General features: G+C 36.7%; 1 protein-coding gene across 26 annotated transcripts in view; it reads left to right on the forward strand.

Annotated features, from left to right (window-relative positions):
- Positions 1-16,964, forward strand: part of PTPRK (protein tyrosine phosphatase receptor type K) — a 390,148-nt gene that overhangs the window by 184,337 nt on the left and 188,847 nt on the right. For all 26 annotated transcript variants that reach the window (XM_087941283.1, XM_087941299.1, XM_087941305.1 and 23 more), the window contains exon 5: positions 4,039-4,154. In XM_087941283.1, the coding sequence (XP_087797409.1) occupies positions 4,039-4,154 (116 nt within the window). The remainder of the gene's footprint in view (positions 1-4,038; positions 4,155-16,964) is intronic.

The raw sequence follows: 16,964 nt of genomic DNA on the forward strand, positions 1-16,964 counted from the left end.
TCCTATTTTAAAAATGTATTATAACAGTTCTGAAAAATGTCTGGTTTTGGATATGGGTAGCTATCTCTCTACTGATAGGTCTTGCAGTTTTTTTATTTGGGGTCATGTCTTTGGAAATTCGTGTGACAGAAGATAGAGACAGATAATGAATAATCAGAGTTGGAAGGGACCTTGTAGGTCATCTAGTCCAACCCCCCGCCCAAGCGGGAGACCCTACACCATTTCTGACAAATGGCAGTCCAATCTCTTTTTGAAGGTCTCAAGTGATGACGCTCCCACAACTTCCGAGGGCAAGTTGTTCCATTGGTTGATTGTTCTCACTGACAGAAAGTTTCTCCTTATTTCCAGGTTAAATCTCTTCTTGTTCAGTTTCCATCCATTGTTCCTTGTCTGGCCTACAGATGCTTTAGAAAATAGCTTGACAATTGGGTAGATCTCCAGGTTGCATCAAGTACAGTCGGGATGGTTTTGAAGGACCAAAGGAAGAGGTCCTATCTGGGCAGTGGTTAGATAAGTGAAGCTTGAGACCAGTCCAAGAAACTTTTTTTTCTTCTTCCTAGCATATTCCCACAGGTGCAGGATCCACTGTTCAGATCATTGAATGCCACTTTGCATGGTCAGCTGCGTCTCCAGGGTGCAGGCCCATGACTTGCATATCTTTGTTGATGCTGTGTTGCTCGCTCTGTTTGGTTGCCCACGAGGTCACCAGCCATTGACTTCTAGTTTGTAGGCAGTCTTAGCCATGGTGGAAGGTGCTGCTATTTGGACATGTCCATATCAGCAAAGTTGGCCTTCTCTCATCTTCTCTATAATTGGTGCCATCCCAAAATATTGTTGAATGGTGTCATTTGTGATGTGATCAAGAAGGGAGATGCCTAATATCCAATGGAGCATTCACATTTCCCTGGCATGGAGAAAGCTTTCGATCCCAGTCAAGGAACTAACTTAAGTAAACATCTCAGACAAGTCCCTGCTTAGTTCACACAAAAATAAAGTGTGTGAAAACCTGACCTGTATAGCATTGGCTCCTGAGCTATACAGCATTGGGTTTTTTAAGTTTCATATGTCCTATTGGGCTGACAGGTTGTATGCACCAGCAGAGCCAAAACAAGTTACATTGACTGTTCCCCAATAAGGCCAAGGATTTATTTGTTTGTTTGTTTATAAAATTTATTGACAGCTCATCTTGTAACTGAGCAGCTCACAGATATATTGGTATACAAAAGATCCAATGGCTCCCTAGGACACACCATCTACCAGAAGAAAACACATACTAACCGCTATCTACATGCACTCTCACACCACCACCCAGCACAGATCAATTCCGTAGCCAAGACACTCATCTCCAGAACAAAATGCTTAGCCGATGAACAACACCAAAAAACCGAACTACACACTCTCACCAACGTACTTACAGCCAATGGATTCCAAAGAAAGAAGATTACCCACCTAATCCAAAAAGAAACCCCAACCAAAATCCAAGACAGAGAACAAGAAAACGGCAAAGCCCTCCTCCCATATATAAAAGGCACTACAGACAAAATTAGCAAGATCCTCCAAAAACACAACATCAAAACAGCATTCTGCACAAACAGAAAAATATCCACCATCCTAAGAAACCCCAAAGACAAAATCAAATTAGAAAACCAAGGAGTATACGAAATCCCCTGCACTGCCTGCCCTACCACATACATTGGACAAACTAACAGAAGAATAAGTGCACGCATTGAAGAACATAAGAACTCAATCAAAAAGAAGAAACGACCTCTTCCTGGTCCAACACCTCAAAGCCACAGGACATGAAATTGATTTTAAAAATACCAGAACTATCGCCAAACCGAACACTTCAACAGCAGAATAATCAGAGAAGCCATAGAGATAGAAAAACGCCCACACAGCATGAACACACGAGATGACACCTCCCGCCTTCCAGCCATTTGGAAACCCGCCCTCATGAACAGACGAGTACCTAACATGAAGAAGGACACCAGACTCACACCCATGAGAGCCACACAAGAGGCCACCACCACACTGCCATGTAGAAAACAGACTCCCACCCATTCAGAAAATGAGACACGACCATGGACCAGAAGCTGCACTGCAGCTGCATCACTACCCACTTCAAACCCCTCTGAGCCATACATGAAGCAAACCGACACCCACTATGAAGATGCAGCAGGACCACGAACTAGAAGCCAAACAGCTAGATCACAACTCACCAGCTCAAATCCCCAGCAACTAAGACTAACCTGAGCACAACCAAGCCCCCACCTGAACAGAACACGCCTCCAACCAATCAGAACATGGCTAACCCCCAACCAATCAGAACACAGCCAAACCCCTACCAATGAGAACACACCCCACCCAATCAGAACACAGCCAAGCCCCCACCCAATCAAGTCCCACCCCCACTGGCAGTTAAAAGAGGAAGCAGCTGCAATCTCACATTACTCTGAGAAGCACAGAGCCGGAGACAGAAGCCTGAAGATGATGAATGAGACTTCATCGAAACGTTGCCTAGATACTTTGAATCTTACGCGGAGAAAACCCGAACAACAAAGATCCACATACAAATACCAGAACCTCAGAAAACAAATATATATATATATATATATATATATATATATATATATATATATATATATATATATATATATATATATATATATATATATAAATAAATAAATAAAACAAACAATGTGGGTCCTCATTTTACAGTACCAACCTCAGAAGGAAGGAAGGCTGAGTCAATCTTCAGCCAGTCAGGATCAAACCCCTGGCAGTCAGCAGAATTAGCCTGCAAATACTGCATTCTAACCACTGCTCCACCGTGGCTCTTCACTTTGAAATATAAATAAATTAAAACCAAAAATTAAAACCTTAAGGACGCATGGGAAGGATGGGAGTGCAATGGGGAAGGTGGGATATGATGTTACTCCATCAACCACCTCCACTGTGTTGATCCCCATAAGTCAAATATCTGAGTAATGAGAAGATGTTAATAGTGATAAGTCTTTGATTTAGCCATCCAGACTAGCAAGATATTAATGCAGCTAAAATTCTGGAGAAATGTGCTTCTAGGACCTGATATCATTTGGATGTTTGTACATCCAAATTTTTTGAAGTTTCTAAGATGCCTCACAGACAGACTTGAAGAAATTCATTATAATCTGGAAGAGTGTAATAACAAATGAATATTCAATATTTCTTATCCCTAATCCTTGATAATTTAGGAGTAGGATATGAAATCTCAAACCCACAGTCTAGATTGGAATATCACACACACACACACACACACACACACACACACACACACACCAAAAAAACTTGGAAGAAGTTCATGAAAAATTTCATCTGCATTTCTGCAAAAAACCCAAAACCTCTTTGTGGATTGCCATGTAGTCAAAAGACACTGGGCTCTACTGACAGAGTCTTTTACCTTAATACAATATTTTTCAAATTCAGTAATTCTAGTAACTTTATGTGGACTAGCTGGGGAATTCTGGGAGTTGAAGTACACTTAAAATTGAGATTGAAGTTGAGAAACACTGAGGTTAAGAAACATTGTAATAATAATAATAATACCACCTTATCTGCTGTCAGTGCCTTTTTAATCCAATTTTTATGTACACAGAGTTTTGTCATAGAGCTTTCCCTGAGGCTATGCAGAAAGCATAAAAAGGTTTGTCACTGGTTCAAACAATGTTCTGTCTGCAATGCGGATGATATTTACTGACAGGGATTCCACCTTCCCCCTCAACCTACCATACCATATAGCTAATTAAATCTGATCCTTTCTGTTATTAATGCAGTAGTTTTTACATTGAATATTTTGGAAATTCACATTCAGATTTTCAATTTCTTTGCATCTTATTTGGCCATTCTTCTTACTGAGCTAAAACAATTTTTTTTTCTTCCATGTATGAATTTCTTTTGCCCTAAAGATACCATGCTATGTTATCTTTGGGGGAGAAATAATTTTTAAAAATGTGACTGAGCGCACCCTTTGGTAACTTTTTGCTTTTCCTATCTCTGCAGATAAATCTCCTCATTTCTTGAGGCTGGGGGATGTAGAGGTCAATGCAGGTCAGAATGCAACATTTCAGTGCATTGCTACAGGAAGGGATGCAGTGAAGAACAAGTTATGGCTGCAGGTAAGGCTTATCCTGACCCATTAATGGTCAGACCCTTCTGATAAAAACAAAATGTCCAGTTCCTCAAAGATTTGTGTATGACAGACATCTGACAGGAAATCATTGTTATTTATTATATCTATTCCAATTTTTTTAGCATCAGTTTTAGCATCAGTTTGCTGCAAGGACTGTTTAACTGTCACCTTCCTCTATCTGGTGTGCACATATGGAATTTTAGTTCCCATTCTGTAGAAGAGGCAAGAGGAATGATGGAGAAAACCTCACTACTCCATATCCTCTTTTTCTGTGGGATTCATTCTTTTAAGTTGCAAGCTGGTAAATTCTGTGTAGGTTAGTGTATCGTTGGTAGGCTGGCCTTCATAAAATCAAGCTGATAACATATTGTCAGAAAGCTAGCCCCACATATAGTTCTGACTGAGGAACAGATCATGGTACACCTTCTTCCATACTGCAAAATGGTGTGATTGACGATTCAGTTATACGTTCAGAACTGGCAATGGGACAGCATTCTCTAGTACATCTGAAAGCAACAGCCTACTTCAGGGAACAATGAGAAAGGCATTTGACAGGCACATATCTGTGAACTGGGGCACAGCAGCTGCCATTTCTGATTATGATTATTTATTATCACTATTAACAGGGATATACGCCATCTTTATTTTATACATTTCAAGGCAAAATTGTGAGGTGGGCTTTTGTGCCTAAGGGAAGGCTGGAACTTACGGTCTCACAGTTTCTGTTCCAGTACATTAATCACTTCATAGATGAGGCCAGTTCAGCTGTGCATATTTATAATGTGATAACTTAACCATACAGGATAGGCTCCTGTATGAAAGTAAGATATAATGCAATTTGTTGAGGAATATGATTTAATAGGACACATAAATTCACATATTACAGCTTAGTATTATGCGCAAGCTAGGACATTGTGACTTGTTTAACAAATCTTGGTTTAACTTGTCTTTGTTTAAAAATAGTAAGGTAACTGAAAATAATTCCATTCAAATCTTGCAAATACAGAGTAGTGTAAACAATTAATAGAAGCAGCCCAAGTGCTGAGTAGTCAGTGTCTCTGAACTTCACACGCTTCTATGAAAACAAAGCATTCTTACAGCATTCTGTTTTTCAGGACTGTTCATTGGTACTGCATTGCATGATATCTCATTTAATTAATCCAAGAGCTCAACCTTGAGCTTTAATTTAAAAATATACATGCAGTCGAAATTTTTAAATCCTAGAATTAAAGCAATAAGAGAAAAAAAGCCTAAGAGAAAGAATTAATTGGCTATTTAAGCAAAATACAGAATAGCAGACATTATTTTAATGGTTTTTATATGGTTCACTGGCAGACATATCAAGAAAGTGGAGTCATAACTGAATTTTGAGCATCTTCAAAGGTAATGAGGATTTGCCAAAACTGCCACTTGTAGTCAGTGAAAAATCTCCTTTAAATCATCATTACTTGGCAATTACTGCTTTGAGTAATTCCTTTTCCAAGGAAGAGGATAAAGTGACTTATTCTTGTACATCTGCATCCATATCTCTTAACTCTTTCACTATCTGGAAGCATTCTGCTTACCAGTTTAGTGAGATTGTTATGTAAAGAAATTCATAGTTTTTAGGCATTTCAAAAAGTTTGAAATACTTACAACTTGCATGCTCCAGATATGAGTTATATGGATTGAGTAAACAGTCCACCAATTGCTCAGGGGGATTTAAATTACTTGGCATTAACCTCCACATTGACCCACAAGGAAGATATCCCAGAATTTAAGATGAGAATCTCAAGATGAAGTAATTAGTTAACAAAATCCATAGGAAAATCTTGTCCCATGCTTAGCTTCTCCCATGTTGGCTGAAACCAATCTGAAGATTCTGTATAGATATGCATGCATAATAGGGACATTCAACACATACCATTATTATTCCAGGAACAGAGTATTGCCACAACACCAGAACATTCCATTATTTACTTAAGCCATTTTTACCAGATGTTTTGGAGGGAGGCGAAACATTTTCTGGAGATAAATTTTCCTCAGAAAGAAGCAGGTTTAAGATGGGTCAATATACACCACTTCCTATTTTGGAAGATTTACTTTGATGATCTCTGGAATAGTTGAATCAGTATGGTCCAAGTGAAACATTTCTGCCCCCAAGGCAGTGTCCTAGGACCAACTCTTTTCATACTCTACATAAATGATCTCTGTGATCATATCAAGAGCAACTGTGTTCTCTTCGCTGATGATGTAAAGCTATTCAACACCACAGACAATACTGCTACCCTTCAAAAAGACCTTGACTATATATCAGAATGATCAAACAAATGGCAACTTCAAATCTCAACAAATAAATGCTCTGTCCTACATATTGGCAAAAAAAATCAGAAAATAAAATACAGGCTGAATAGTCAAGACATTGTTGATGATTCAAACTCTATCAAGGATCTTGGAGTACTCATCTCTAATGATCTAAGTGGTAGAGCCCACTGTAACTACAAAGCCAAAAAGGCGTTAAGAGTTGTTAACCTAATTTTACGTAGCTTTTTCTCTGGTAATATTACACTACTAACTAGAGCATACAAAACATTTTCTAGACCAATACTTGAATACAGCTCATCAGTCTGGAACCCACATTACGTATCTGATATTAACAGTTGAGAAAGTCCAGAAATATTTCACAAGAAGAGTTCTCCACTCCTCTACTCATTGCAGAATACCTTATGCCACCAGACTCGAAATTCTAGACCTAGAAAACCTAGAACTATGCCGCCTTCGGTCCAATCTAAGTATAGTATATAAAATCATATATTGCAATGTCCTACCTGTCAATGAATACTTCAGTTTAAACCATAACAACACTAGAGCAAACAATAGATACAAACTCAAGTTTAATCGCACCAAACTTGATTGCAAGAAATACAACTTCAGCAACAGAGTGGTCAATGTCTGGAATACTCTACCTGACTCTGTGGTTTCTTTCCCAAACCCCAAAAACTTTAACCTTAGACTGTCTACTGTTGACCTCACCCCTTTCCTAAGAGGTCTGTATGGAGCATGCATAAGCACACCAACGTGCCTACCGTCCATGTCCTATTGTTTCTTTTATTTTTATTTTCTTATATGTATCCATGTATTCATAACTAGGTTTTTACTTATATCTATTATTTTGTAAGCAATTGACAAAAATAAATAAACAAACAAACAAACAAACACATAAATAAATATGAGTTTTTACTTATGTCTATATACTGGGTGGCTTGAATGTGTGTGTGTGTGTGTGTGTGTATACACACACATTTGAATTTGAATTGAATTTTGAATATGAATTTGAATTTTTTTTATCTTTATTGTCATTGCATTCCATGAATACAATGAAATTTGAAAGTTACTCCAGCACAGTGCCCCAAGCACTACATCACAATCACACTGCAAGTATTTAAAAATTAAAATAATTAAAATAATAATAAACCTCCCCCATGCAACAAGACTCAGACACATATATCACCAGAAACACACACCAAACCAGAGAGCAAAAAGCTGCAGCAGCTGAGTGTGCCATCATATTCTTTCAGAATAAAATGCATGTATATTTGCCAGATGTCATGTTACAAAAAAGGGCAAGGCCTGGACAATATATATCAGCAATGTCTTTTAATTATACATTGACCTCTATGAGACTACATCACAATTTCCTTCTTTCTATGAGCCTTTCTGATCTTTAAACCCAGAAATTGTGTTCATTTTCCTCTCTTTTTTTCTAGCAAAAGTCCATAAGCATTTTCTAACCATTAAGAATTTAGATAGAAATTTTAGAATTGTATATTTATTGCCTGAGAATTGGCATGTTCGTTTTATCCCAATTCATTCATTTTCTAAAGAATTAAAATCCTTAAGTGAGAAGTACAGACATTGTGCAGTTGAGAATGCACTTCTAAGGTCAGAGTTGGTGACTGATGTCTTAATTCTCCCTCCCTCTCCCTCTCTTTCTCTCTCCCTCCCTCCCTCCCTCACACACAGAGAAGGAAAGGAACACATACACACAAACAGAGAGAGGGGGGAAATGATTTTGTCTCTGTGTGTGTATATGTATGTATAGATAGATAGATAAGTAGGTAGATAGATAGATAGATAGATAGATAGATAGATAGATAGATACACATACACTCACTCACTCACTCTCTCACACACACACACAATAGTAAAGTGAAGGGAAATCATTGTTTCACTTAGGATTGGTTTTGAGGAATGAGGTAGTGGTGGGTTTTCCTGATACCATTTGTGATTCATAATACAATACTCTAATATGCAATGCTACCAGGTCATATTGCCAGAATGGAGCTTGTGTACCTGAATTCCAGTTGCTGAATTCTATCTAAGAAACTTTTTGAGAAGATAGTACTAAGAAATTCCTTTGCCCTTTTTGGTTTTTTTCCCATCCTGTTTCCCAAAGCTTTTCAGCATGAAACTGCTGGAAGAAGTCAACCATACACTTGTTATTTGAAAGAATAATTGCCTAGGATTACAACTCTTACTCAAGAATATTGCCTTATTTCAAGTCATTCCACATCCTTCATTGAAAACGTATATATTTTCAGACATAGCTGTGCAGTTCTAAGTATTTTGGGGCTTTTTAGCTTTATGTCTTATATAGCAAATATTGGATCACTTGACCATGTCTTACTTTGAATTTCAAATATGTGTGAGTTCTACCAATGAATTGCTTTCTTCCATTATGCTCTTCTAGGGCAATAAATGTAGGGTCATGGCTACAGTTTCTCCACACAAAATAACATTTTGACAATGATCCAGCTGTCTGTGGGGGAATCACAAATTTGAGTAGAAAGTCGCAAGTCTCACTTGGCTTAGACAAATGAACTTCTCTTCCTCAAATGCAGTTAAGCTTTCAGTGGTGGGAGGAAAATAAACAGTCTGACAAAGTATTTGGGGGTTAGAGCATGGTCACCTGTAATATCAATTTGTGTAGTATTTTTGCTCTTATCTTCCATCCTTCTATAAAACCCTGATCACAACGTGTGTTGCTGCTGCTGATCCTGAACAGGGTTTGCTCATAAGGTATTCTTCATTGGCTGAAACCTACTTCTCGATATTCTTCTTGGCTTGCTGCTTAGCATAGCCTAAGTCTGCCTGGCTATCCCTTTGCTCTGTGTGAATGCCATCTCCTTTCATTGGCTAGTGCCTATCCTGAAGTGCCTTCCAGTGGAGAGAATAGTTTGTACAGATCTTGTGGAACTACCAACTCATAAAGGGCCAGGGTTATTCTTAACATAATGGGTATGTTGACCCTGACAGATTATAATACCTCTTTTCTGCCTGCTTCTAAGATGCTGTTTCACAGACAGCAATGTTTTCCTGCATTCTATTTAAATTCTGGCTTTGCTGGGTGCAAGCACAGCCTTTAAATGCTTGAAGTTGAAATTTGGATATTAGCCTAGAAAGGACATTGCATGTACCAAAGTCCCTGAGCCAGGTTGTGCCTGGAACTTCTGGGCTCTGGCCTAAAGGGAACTGAGAAGATTTCAACCAGATTCCTTATGTCCATTGACTGATTTCACACAACATGTCACACAATTCAAGACGTAGCAGCTGAAAGCACACAACAGGGAAATATACTGCATATTAAATTATTACCTGAGAGAAATGAGTGAATCCAGCCTGTTTATCTATCCATTCAGCTAGTTTATACTTCAGTACATTGTGCAATTCCAGGAAATGGATTTCTAGTAAGAGATTAAGTGTTGTATAAACATATCCTTTATTGCCATTCAGAAGCTCTCCTGCCTAAAACCAGTTATTGCTCCAGGGATCCCATAATACTTTTGAATGAAGGATGTGACTCTTCCCCAATTTTGTGGTCCTTCAGTTCCTTTTAATAGAGATCTTGAGCATAAGCCAAATAAGAATCTTTAAGAAGCCAGAGATGGATTGGGTATGAGGGAAATTGTTTCCATGGTAGAGTGGAAAAGAGGCACTTCTGTAACTACAAAAGCTGTGCTTTACTGACAGAGAAGCAACAAGCAAATTCAGTACTCCACCTGGGTGCGCACAATCTTTATTGGGAAGGCAATGCATACCTGGACCAATTTCTTGCTTAAAAAGAACCAGCAGGCAGGAGCACCCTCCTAAGCAATTAGTCCTGGTCTGTTTGGATAGGCAGGTGGCAGAATGGAGAGTGGAGTTCTTATGGTGGATTTTCCATATGCATTGTTTTTATTTAATTGATTGATTGATTATCCTATAGGCCATATCAATGTACAGGTTCAAACACATATTGCCAAAAAAATTATAAACAAACAATTTAAAAGAGTAGGGTAAAATACAATAGTTACAGGCTAAAATATAATAATTTGATACATAAATATGTAAAATAGGATAAAATGACATAAAATTATGATTTTCCATATGCAAAGGGACCATAGAATGATGATGAACATATTCAATGTTAAATGGTGGCACATTATTAAAATATTGGAGCATATCAGTTTTACTCATGGGGGAGTCATACACATTCTTTAATCATGGGGAGGGGTTCTGTATTTGAATACCTTTGCTTTAGTGTAAGTCTAGCCAAGGATCTGCCAGACATTTTTTGAATATGACCTGGCATCTAATTTTTGGACAAGTTGATTTTGATTGATGTAAACTGAAGTCTGGTTTTGTGAATTCTTTTCATTTTCTGTAGCACTTTTCTTGAATTCTTGAAGTCAGTGAATAATCAAAAAGCTTGTTCTGTCCTGTGATTTATTCAGTGAATATACCAGAGGTAGTATTCAGCAGGTTCTGACCAGTTCTGGAGAACTGGTAGCGGGAATTTTGAGTAGTTCAGAGAACCAGCTAATATCACCTCTGATGGCCCCACCCCATCTATTCTCTGCCTCCCGAGTCCCAGCTGATTGGCTGGGTCTTCTTTCATTGCCCTGCACAGGAGAACGGAACTGGAAAGCAGGTTAGTGGGATGGGGAGGGAATGGGGATTTTGCAGTATCCTTCCCCTGCCATGCCCACTAAGCCATGCCCACCAAGTCACACCACGCCCACAAAGCCACACCCACAGAACCAGTAGTAAAACAAATTGAAGCCCACCACTGGGATATACGTATGTGTATACAATGTATAGAGGAAATGAATATCAATGGTTGGATGGAATTGGATGCTTTGGCAAACTTCAAATGGATTAACACATTTCTGGAACAATATAAAATAATTTCAGTTATAACATCCAATAGAAAGGACAATGAATAAGGATTAAACAAAACATCCTGAGTCCCCATTTAGCTATGTTTTTGTTAGTTCAGTGTGAATATCAGAGCTATTTTTTCCCTTTTTCTTTCAATATTAAGCTTTTTTGTTTACTTGTTTTAGAATAATAATGAATAGCATAAACCATCCCAAAAGGTTTTAGATCTCACTTATATGCCCAGAATAAGATAACACCTGTACTGCCCCACCCATAAAGGCTTTTGCTTGGAGCATCTGCCTTGGCTCCCAGTTTAGTTGTTCATAACTGAATCACTAATGAGTCTATCCATCACTGTGGTGTCTTGGCATCCACACACCATTTGGCTTGGGCAGAGAAGCTTGGCCTCATTGTGCAATTCCATTTGCATTCTGACATGCAGGCCAGGGTGCTACCATCGATTTTGATATGTCAAAAATTAAAAGATGATCACATTCACTTACAAAAAGAAAAAAGAAAATTAAATTTGATTAGTAATCCTATGCAGATAGAGATAAAAGCAAAAGATGCAGGTAGGCCAATCTGTTTGCAGAGGCTTTAGGTGCTGGCTCAATGCCTCCTCGGTTGGCAAACCAAAGCTGGAAGTTTTCATTGAAACTAAAAACTATTAAAAACTAATACAAACTAATATAAATCAAGGGGGAAAAAAAAGCAAAATACAAAGGAGGGACAAAAAGAGTTGAAAAAATAGAAAAGAAAATATATAAACTGCCTTCCAATATCTTCAGTGCATTTACAGTATGAGTACAAATATATTTTAACCTTTGTCTAAAAAGTTATTTTACATTTCTTTCTATAATCTAACCTGACTAATCAAATCCATTAATTGCAAGGTTTTTTAAAAAAAATTATGCAAAAAAATCAATAAGAGCTTTGCACCTTCAATAAATGGAGATGTCTTTTCTCTAATCAAAGAGGTAAATGTATCCATTTCAGCAAAATCTTTAACTGTCCCAACCATTGCTCCATAGTGGATACCATTAAATCTTTCCATCCCTTTGCATATAGTAAGCTTACCAGAGTAATATATTTATTATTTCATATATTGAAATAATCTTTCATGGGTTTTTTTTTTACCCATTTGTCCATTAATCCTAAAAGGAAATGTTCTGGCTTTGACTGAATATTGATATTTCAAATATTTTATATCAAAGTATCTATTTGACTCCATTTTAAAGCTTTTTTAAAAAACATGTCCTTACATGTTTTTCACCTTTCCAACACACATTTGAAGTATGATTTTTGAAGTCTATAATAATTTTAACTTTATAGTACCATAAGTATTCATGCCATACAAACTTCTGGTCACAATTTTCTAACTCTAAAAGTCTCTTGTTTCTTAGCAACATCAATTCTTTCATTCAGATCAACAACAAGCAGCAAAATACAATTTCAAATCTGGTAAACCCACTTCTCCTTTCTCCTTTGCATCTTGTAATACTTTATATTTAACTTATATTTTCCCTGCTGGCCACATGAATTTAGATATATCATTTTGCCATTGTATAAATGGCATATCCATTGTCAAAACAGGTATTGTCTGAAATAAAATAATTCCATTTTAGCATGTCCTTTTTAATTTTAGTCCATTTTACTCTAGTAATACCCAGGTATTTAACTTTTTTCTCAATTGTAAAACCAGTTTTCTACATCAGTTCTCTTTTACTTCAAATTTCAAAGTCCAATTATTAATCTTCAAACCTGCTAATATACCAAACGCTTTACATTTCCTATTCTATTCTTGCTAATAGATTTTCTAAATTAAGATCAAATCATCCACAAATGCCGAATTTATAATTTTATTTTTAATCTTGATTTTCTAACTAGAGACTTATAAGAGACTTATAGCTCTATTCAATACTTGAAGGAAAAAAACAAAAACAAAAAGTAGAAACAGAGGACTTCCTTTTCTGAATCTCACAAGATTTTATTAATTCTTCATTAACAATTATTTGTGAAAAGTGAAAATCAATCTTACCCATTTAATAAAATTATCTTCAAGGTTCATATTCACCAGAATGCTAAAAATACATACATACATACATACATTCAAAGTCTCAAAGGCTTTTTCTTCACATCTCAAATAGAATGAGTTCTTTTTTCATTATGTTCCTCAAGATATTCCAAAATATTCAAAATTATTTCTAATATTGTCTCATAGTTGACATTTAAGTAAAAATCTGCATTAATATTAATGAATAAAATCCTGTAAAATTATTTTCAAACTTTCAGCCAAAATCATGGTAAATTATTTGTAATCATTGGTCAATAAAGATACTGGCCGATGGGACATTTTTTTTCTTTCCCAGCCTGAGGAAAATGTAATTCTTCTTTGAGTTTTAGATAACAAAGAAGTTGCCTGGAAGTAGTAATCAGAGATTTTAAAAAAAACCAGAATGGAAAATATTAGAACAGCTTGCTGCAAATCCAAACTCAAGGTTTATTAAATATATTTAGCTTTACTGTAGTTAAATGTCCATTGATTATTATTTTTTGCTCTTCATTAGAATTATGAGAGAAGTTGCCAACTACAAAATTGCAGCTTATAAAATAGATATTTCTAGCCAATGATAATAATGTATGCTTCTAATTTCTTTATGGAATATAGCTCACATTCACATGTAATGCTTCACATATGTTTCGGGTTTGACATATCATGAAGAGTTATCCCAGGCCTTATTTTAGCATTATATATGTCGGATCATATATATGGTTAAAAATCTTGGTTTAGGTTTATAGATGAACAGCAATTGATGTAATTATAGTAAACAAATTAAGACATCATGTCTAATTTTGCATGTCCTAGAAAAAAAGCAAGAGACTCTCCCATTCATTCATTCATTCATTTAATGAATCTTTTTTAAAAAAATAAGTTTGAGTTTAGACAGTGTGGAATTGGCTGTGTTTGTTAGATCTTAAAATGGGATGGCTTGAAATAGTTTACTTGAAATAGAAAATGAAAAGTATAAACAAATCTTTAAAATAGTCTGAAAAACAGTTTTAGCCATAGGAGGGCAGTTCTCAGACTAAAAATATTCCTTTTCCTAGGCATGAGCAACACAGAATTTTAACAAGACCAGTTAAAATAAAAAGAATAGAATTATTAACATTTCATAACCCAAGTATTTCCCATTAGATATGATTTATCTCCTCAGCCATTAGGGCAGAGCCATCCATAATTTCTTTTTAATGGCTTGACTGTAAATTGGCAAGGAGGTGGGTTTTGACCAATAATGGATGAGTCTTCAGGTATCTATTTACAAAACTATCTCCTGAATTCTAATCATTCTGAAAAGTGACCCTAATACTTTAGCTAGTTCAATAAGAAGGCACTTCTGTGCTTCACCAGGAAGTCTCCAACAGCCCTACCTACTTTACATATTTTTCTAGCTTTACACACTCCAACAGAATGTGTAAGGCTAGAAAATACAGTTTTCCTACCATGTGATGAGAAGGACTCCATCTTACATCTTACTCCTTCTTAAAAAGAAAAAGAACAAAGGCAGAAGAAAACCTTTACACAACCTGGTTGTTCCTCTGCAGCTTCAATACTGCCCTACTTCCTGTTTGAACTGTAATTACCTATTTTAATTTCGATGATTTCTAAATATCATCTTAGGATCATACTCAAGAAAAATAACAGGGCTGGAATATAGCAGTATAGTAGTGTTGATTCCAGTTAAATTACACTTACATTCAACCAGCATAGCTGATTTTATAGCTTTCTGTAGTTTTAATTACTTTTCTCCTTAAGTTCCATTCAACATTGCAATTCAGTGGCAGTTTCTGGATAGGCTCTAAGAATCACACACCTGGCTTTGAGAGGCCTCTTGTGTTCCCAATGCCTCAAGCCATGAAACTTAACTGTGCCTTGTTCCAGAAAGAGTAAAGGTGGTACTTTTAATTTTCTATCTTTAATCAGATTAAAGTCCACCAAGGCCCTGGCAAGTAAAGCATGTGACATAAACCTAAACTACCTGCTTTGATAAATCCCTACCAGATTCCTGCTGTGGTACAATGTCATTTAACAATGTCTTGCTTTCCATTTCTTAATTTTCCCTCCCTGCTATAAAATTGTCTTGTACTCGCCTCGGGTTTTCTTTTTCTTTTGCATCCACGGCCTTGTAGGCAATTTATGTCTCCTCATGTTCTCTCTCATTGTAACAGGGCAACCATGGTGACATATGATTCAGGGGACTGCTGCAGATGCGGTTCCCTCCAGACTCAGTTCTGCAAATTAACTGGTGCTTAGAGCATATCCAGCATTACATCATTCTTCAGAAGATGCCTCTTTCTATTACAGTTCGGAAGATGAGAGTATTATCCCACTGTTTTTTTTCCCACCAAGCTCCTCTGATGATGGTTCTTCAAATAGCTTTCCTGTCCTTATACACAACTGTCTGATTAGAGATTTGTTTTTGAAAATGTCTTTGTTTCAAATAGTCTTATAACTAGAGCCTCTTGTCATGCTTCTGCTCTGTTTCACCATTCCATTTCACAAGTCCATTGAGTCTTTACAGCCTTTACAACTTCAGTGATTGTTATGATTGTAACACACACACACACACACACACACACACACACACATCCAGCAGGATAAGTAAGCTGATCACTGCACACCAAGGTCATTATGATTTACTGAGAAATTAAAGATAATTCAGCTTGACTTGGATCAGGCATACAAAAAAAAACATTATTTCTTACTAGTGAATGAACCTGTATTGGATCTTGTTGTGCCAAAATTCCTCCCCTTCCTCTTTGCTTCTCTCCTCCTCCAAAAAAGATGATAGTGGTAAATGAGAGCTTTCATTTTAATGATGGTTTTCTTCAGTATTTGAATTAAGGTAGAATAGAATAGCATTAGCAATAGCACTTAGACTTATATACTGCTTCACAGTGCTTTACAGCCCTCTCTAAGCACCATCATATTGCCCCCGACGGTCTGGGTCTTCATTTTACCAACCTTGGAAGGTTGGAAGACTGAGTCAATCTTGAACCTGGTGAGATTTGGTCTGCCAAAATGCAGGCTGCCGGTAGTCAGCAAAAGTAGCCTGAAGTACTGCATTCTACCATTACATCACTGTGGCTCTTAATTTGCTTACAATGAATTGTAGTTACTGCTTAAATTGTTATGCTTAAATGGTAGTTTCTGGGTTATTGTTATTGTTGTGCTTAAATTGTAGTTACTGGGACTAACATTTCATATTTTACGGGACTTTAGTTGAAAATGAAAATCTTTTTTCTTTGTTTAGTGAGGAATGTGAAGGAAAAATCACAAGCATTGATATTTTATGCCAGAAAAAGTTGAACTTTATAGAGCTTTGTTTTTAAGTTAATTTGCATAAAATTTCCATTTGCTTACAATGTGGAAAACCTTACCACCTTTGGATGATTTAAGTTAATACTATATTGAAATTTCTCTTCCAGTTCCAAAAGATCTCATTTCAAACTTCTCCATCATGTTTCAGCTTCTTTGGCTACCTGCACTTTCTGAACTCTCCTATGTGTTCCCCTTAAAATTTAACTGAGGTGTGAGAACTGGCTACTTCATATTGTA

This window comes from Pseudonaja textilis, chromosome 1 (genome assembly GCF_049901715.1).
Source record: "Pseudonaja textilis isolate UNSWEBS1 chromosome 1, rPseTex1.2, whole genome shotgun sequence".
NCBI classification, from domain to species: domain Eukaryota; kingdom Metazoa; phylum Chordata; class Lepidosauria; order Squamata; family Elapidae; genus Pseudonaja; species Pseudonaja textilis.